Genomic DNA, 6,332 nt, shown 5'->3' with positions numbered 1-6,332 from the left:
GCGATTGGAAGGAGAGATGGACGGCAAAACAGACAATAAAAAAGGCGTTGGCAGGACGGACAAACAACAATACGCACATACAGATAGACTAACGCACGGAATGACGGATGGAAATGAAGGAAACAACAACAGGGCCAAAGGGCCATATGTAACTCTCTTAAGGCATGTCGAAACCTATTTGTTGTGTCCTGACTTTGTGATGTGTGTGTGTGTGATAACTGTAGTTTTATCTAGTTTATTTTGCTCTGTGTGACACATATTTGATAAGGTATGATAACTTAATACAACAAATACAGGAGTTTACTATGAACATCTTAAAAAACAGCAACCCCAAAGGATGGGCGATTTCGACCCCAGAGGTATGATTTGAACAAACTTATCAGACACACATCATACGATTTGGCACATCAAATATGAAAAACATTACAGTTGCAGTTTCACCGAATTTTGACATACAAGTCTGCATAAATCATGTGAAATCTGGGGCGTGGTAAGTTTAGAGCACAGGGGCATGATTTGAACAAACGTAGAAGAGGACAAATATACAATATTACATGCCATATATAACAAGGGACAAAATTGTCACAAAACCAGGTTTTCATTGTGAAAAAAAAATCTGATAAAGGGAGACAACTCAAACTGAACTTTTGAAATGAACAAACAAAATTAACCCCCTTTGTAAGTTTGTTTTAAAATAAATCTATTTTTAGTTGTGGCGACCTTGACATTGGAGATATTGACGTGATTCTTTCGTGCGACACACCGTCCCATGATGGTGAACAAATGTGCCAAATGATTTTAAAATCTCATAATGAATGACATAGTTATAGCCCAGACAAGCTCATTTATGGCTATTTTTTACCTTTGAACTCAAAGTGTGACCTTGACCTTGGAGATATTGACGTAATGTTTTCACGCGACACACCGTCTAATGATGGTTAACAAATGTGCCAAATGATTTTAAAATCTCACAATGAACGACAAAGTTATGGCCCGGACAAGCTTGTTCCGCCCGCCCGCCAGCCAGCCAGCCAGCCAGCCCGCCCGCATTCGCCAATCTAATAACCAGTTTTTTCCTTCGGAAAACCTGGTTAAAAACCCTAACCCTTGCGGTCTCAAATAAGAATACGAACTGACGGACGACTAACATCAGGGTATCCTTAAGACAAAAATCTTGAAATACATCGAAGACAAAGTCAGTAGAGTGATTGACTGTGACTGACTGACTGACAGACAGACAGACAGACAGACAGACAGACAGACAGACAGACAGACAGACAGACAGACAGACAGACAGACAGACAGACAGACAAACAGACAAACCGACGGACGGACGGACGGACAGACAGACAGACAGACAGACAGACAGACAGACAGACAGACAGACAGACAGACAGACAGACAGACAGACAGACAGACAGACAGACAGACAGACAGACAGACAGACAGACAGACAGACAGACAGACAGAAAGACAGACAGACAGACAGACAGACAGACAGATTTAATGCACCGTCTGATCGGGGGGCGGAAGATTAGCGCGAGTCCAAAACTTGTCTGTATTTCGTTTAGGGGGATGAGGTTGGCAAACAACCATCTCAATAAATTTAATTAATGCATTTGCAGTTAATGGCTTATGTACAAAGAGGATTTTAGTTACTGGGAAAACATAAAAAAATGCCTTTATATAATGCAACAACTCTGATGCAGTTTGTGTTACGCGCGGCTCATATATCCGAACGGACAAGTCAGTTAATAATGTATGGTTTTATTGATACATTTCTATTCGGAATCCAATTAAATTGAAGGGGAGGCTATCTATAATATTACTCTTTTTTACTTAAAATAAAATTTAAAACACTCTATAAATTTAACATGTGATAGCAGTGGTACCGTTTATCAATAAGAGAGATAACCACTGAGAAGAGTTAGTCAATCTCGTCGCAGTAATTATCTCCCCTGGTAAATTGAAGGTGGATAGTTCATTCTCAAGTAAAATCCTTTCGGATTTAAACGTTTGTCTACTATAAGGAAAGTCAATGTAATAATCTACCAAAAATATCGTTTTATAAATGGTTAACAATAATAAGCACATCTGTACAGATTGTGCTTATGCCTGAATTTATACGCATTTAGAACATCCAAAATAACAAATCATGTATTCCGGATTTTCGTAAATCCGTCTTAACAGAGTTGTTGTTCGTGCGGGACGGTTTACCTACTTCCGGTGTCAATATAAACAATGGGAAAATACTACTGCTGCATCTTTGAATGTCACAATTTTATTAGCACAGTCAGAAGTTTTCTGAAAAACAAGTTAATTAGTTTGTGTCAGTATGACTGATCTTTCAGACACTGCAACATGAAGAATGGTCTTCAAAAATTAAATGCCTGATACAACAGTTGGATGTCTATGTCAGTATAACTGATATATTCGATTAAATAGTAGGATATTTGTCTTAGAAGCACGGTTGTTATCAACATAACACATACAGTTTCTTTATAAGTTGAACGGATTTGTCAGCTTGGTAGTTAATTGTTTTTCAAGTGTGCAAATAGGTTATAACCACAATTTATTATAAAGACAAACCTGCTACGCCTCGATCGTATTCGTCAAGCTCTTTTTCATTCGCTGCTTGCTTTATGCGGTTGATACTTTCTTGTGTCTTGTTTTCAATGCTTTGTTCTCCAGCCTGAATTTTAGCCTCTAAAGCATCCAGACCTTCTTTCAGAGTCTTTTCAGCCTCTTCAGAAAAACGTTCTCCAGCCTCTTTTGTCTGTGTGAGGATCTGATTGGCTTCTATTAACAGCTTGCCCAAATCTTCAAGTGAAATACGATCATTCTGCAACTACATAAATTATTTGCGTTTGTAGACTTACATCAAAACAGATTCTCATAATATTTCTAAGTAAAGTATTATATAGTCTGTGATTTTATTCAACATAACTAGTGTTTATATTTTCATTAACAAGAGGACCTGAAATGCCCAAAGTCGCTCACCTTAGATACAAAGGAACTGACTTGCTCAGTGCAGCCCCAAGATATCATAAGAAAAAATGTTCAGACCACGTTTCATGCAGAGAGACTTATAAATGTAACTTGTAAAGTGTAAAATAGGTTTTACTATAGCCATATTAGGATAAATTCCCCGAGCACTGGCAACGATGTTTATCAACAGACAGGAACTATTTTTGAACTGATCCAATATAGTATTAAAACAAATGATCTGACTAATTTTTTAAAGATTAGACAATTAATGTGACTTTAAGAGTGTTAACGAGTTTTTACTATAGCCATTATCATATAAGAGAAAATGCCCTGCCCCATGGCGGCCATGTTTTTCAACCAACCAAAATTATTTACAAGATATTATTCGGACAACTCTTCTGACCAAGATTCATTAAGATCAGACAAAAAATGTGGCCCCTGGAGTGTTAACAAGGTTTAACAAAAGTAATATGTAGCGATATAAGGAAAAGTGCCCGCCCCATTGAGACATTTTTTTCAAGAAACCGGAACCATTTCGAACTCGTTTACGATATCATTAAAACAAATGTTCTTACCAAGTTTCATGAAGATTAGACAATAAATGTGACTTTGAAAGTGTTAAAAAAGTTGTACTATAACCATATGTAGCCATATCAGGCAAAATGCCCTGCCCCCTGGTGGCAATGTTTTTCAACAGACCAGAATCATTTTATTTTGAAACTTAATCAATATGTCGTTGGGACGTATTTTTTTACAAAGGTTCATGAAGATCGAACCATAAATGTTGACTCTAGGGTGTTAACATGGTTTTACAATAGCCATATAAGGAAAAAAGATATTCAATGCTTTTCAAACAACTGGAACCATTGTCAAACTAGTCCAAGATATAATCGGGACAAATCTTGTGACCAAGTTTTACGATGATCGGACAATAAATGTGGCTTTAAGAGTGTTAACAAGCCTCGCCCCCTGGCAGCAATGTTTTTAACACACTGAATCCATTTTCGAACTCGTCCAAAATATCATTGGGAAAAATATTGAGACCAAGTTTTATGATGATTGGGCAATAAATGTGGCTTGAAGACAGTAAACATGGTTTTACTAAAGCCATATAAGGAAAAATGCCCCGCCCCATGGCGTCCATGTCTTACAACCAACTGGAACCGTTTACAAACTCGTCCAAGATATCATTAAAAAAAATCTTCTGACCAAGTTTCATGATGATCGGACAGCAAATGTGATATCTAGAGTGTTAACGAGGTTTTACTATTGCAATATAAGGAAAAAAGCCCCGCCCCCTGGAGGCCGTCTTTTAAAAGCAACCACAACCATTTTCAAACTCGTTCAAGATATCGTTGAGACAAATCGTCTGACCAAATTTCATGAGATCGGACAATAAATGTGGCCTCTAGAGTATTAACAAGACAAATGTTGACGCCGCACAACGCACGGCAGTCAAAAAGCGATCACAAAAGCTCACCACTAGCACATTGTGCTTAGGTGAGCTAAGAAGATTGCAAGCGCTATTTTCTAATGACACAACCAAACACCTGTGCAATAAAAAAAAATTCAAACCATTTTACATAAACTGTATGATATGATAATTTTCTCAAATATACTGCACTATTTCACTATCTGGACATTCGTCTGTTCTGTTATGAAGTTATTGTGTTTCCCGCCAACTAAAAGCGTTTGTTAATTGCATACTGGTCTTAAAATGTTTCAATATCAAGATAAAATACAACTATCTATTGCTTAGTGACAAAGACTCACTTTTTGCATTAAAATATTTTTTTTTAAATATTCCTGTGGACAATTGCTCTGTATATACATTCTTTATATTATATACTTGTTTAAATAGCGACAAACAACACAAACACAATCAATTTACATCACTGAGTTTCCTGCGCGCTTCTGTTGCTGAGGGATCATGCACTAAGCAGATCGGATCAGCCAGTAAGGTGGACAGTGTCAGGAAGAAGTACTGCAGATCAGCATCTGTAACCTTGCAGTTGGCAGTGTGGCGTACATCTCTGCCTATTTGACGGACCTAGAGAGAAAAGGATTGCCGTGACGTTAACTCTTTCAGTGCTGGAACCGAATTTTGAAGGCCTTTGCAAACAGACTGGATCCAGATGAGACGTCACAGAACGTGGCGTCTCATCAGGATCCAAACTGTTTGCTATTCTGATAGTATTTCTTGAAAAAAATCGATGAAAATGCTAATTTTAGAAATTCAGCAGACTACATTTTAGCAGAAGACAAATTTCCCAGCATGCAAAGGGTTATGGACCAAGAGAAGAAGTATTGAGGTAAACCTTAACACGCATGTTCTGCCAGCGTCAAAGTGATGACATGTGCTAGTAAAAATGCTTAAATATAAAAAGACTTTTAAATAAAACTTGTATAATTCATACAATGAGAATTAATTGCATGACTTAAATCGTGTCATAACACATAGAATAATACATATGAAAATTCTGTTAACAAACCAAACTTTGAAAATTTAGACATATATTCATTCTATTAGAATGGTGCATTTAGAGATTACCTTTTCTAGCGGGCATTGCTTATCAGGAGGAGGCGGTGATAGACATGCGGTGGAGACGCATGTCTGGAAATTAGTGCAGTTCAACATGATGCTTATCACACCATTAAAGTCAGATGCCTGCACAGAAGATACGCTGATATATCCATCCCGTGGGAGGTAGCCTTTGCCAATTTCCCACGGATCTATTGCCCATCTTTTAGCTTTAGTGTTTGCCCAAGAAGGCTTATTAAATCTGTGTAACGATGTGATATTTTGTTTCACTTTATCACATCCTTTGTCCAATTGAGGGCAATGTACGATTTGAACCAGTTATTGGTCTGCTTTTCGGTGAAGATGTTGGTGTTGGCAGCCATCCCCACGAGACTACATGAACCATTTAGTAGAGAGTGAGTTTGTGGACAACCAAAGAGTAGATAGTATTATGGCACGTCGTCATATTCTTGTCCATGAGCATCCTCTGATCTTGTTATTGTTGTGGTTGCTTTATTTCTCCTATAATTAAATAAGTACATTTTACAAAATTTAGATCGTCTGTTCAAAGAATCAAATCAACTGAAACATAAGACATATCATTTATAAAAAATGTATGTAGGTAAAAAAATATTTGTCATCTACAAGTGAATTGGTATATTTTACCAAACTTATGTATTCAGTTGAAAGAATAATATCAACTGAAAAATAAAGCATGTAATTTTATCACAGAGTGCCTGTAAAACTCCACGTACACTCCATTACATTAGCAACACAATTTAATACCGTAAATGTTTGTGTTTGCATTTTTTAATTACACACA

At 37.1% G+C, this 6,332-nt stretch overlaps 1 protein-coding gene across 1 annotated transcript; it reads right to left on the bottom strand.

Moving 5' to 3' along the window:
• Positions 1-2,397: 2,397 nt before the first annotated feature.
• LOC127865851 (uncharacterized) lies at positions 2,398-5,786 on the bottom strand. Its single transcript, XM_052405890.1, has 3 exons — positions 5,540-5,786; positions 4,880-5,038; positions 2,398-2,848 (listed from the first exon to the last, which is right to left on the bottom strand). Exons 1-3 carry the CDS (start codon positions 5,624-5,626, stop codon positions 2,576-2,578), a joined length of 519 nt encoding a protein of 172 aa, XP_052261850.1. The 5' UTR covers positions 5,627-5,786; the 3' UTR covers positions 2,398-2,575.
• Between the last annotated feature and the right edge of the window lie 546 nt (positions 5,787-6,332).

Source organism: Dreissena polymorpha, chromosome 2 (assembly GCF_020536995.1).
Source record: "Dreissena polymorpha isolate Duluth1 chromosome 2, UMN_Dpol_1.0, whole genome shotgun sequence".
In the NCBI taxonomy this organism is placed as follows: Eukaryota; Metazoa; Mollusca; class Bivalvia; order Myida; family Dreissenidae; genus Dreissena; species Dreissena polymorpha.
This window is presented reverse-complemented; position numbering and strand designations above follow the sequence as displayed.

Coding starts and splice junctions, on each gene's coding strand:
- LOC127865851 (XM_052405890.1), bottom strand. CDS start 5,626: ATGTTGAACTGCACTAATTTCCAGACATGCGTCTCCACCGCATGTCTA. Junction 5,039..5,539: donor AGCAATGCCCGCTAGAAAAG/GTAATCTCTAAA, acceptor TTTTCTCTCTAG/GTCCGTCAAATAGGCAGAGA. Junction 2,849..4,879: donor CGCGCAGGAAACTCAGTGAT/GTAAATTGATTG, acceptor TAATTTATGTAG/TTGCAGAATGATCGTATTTC.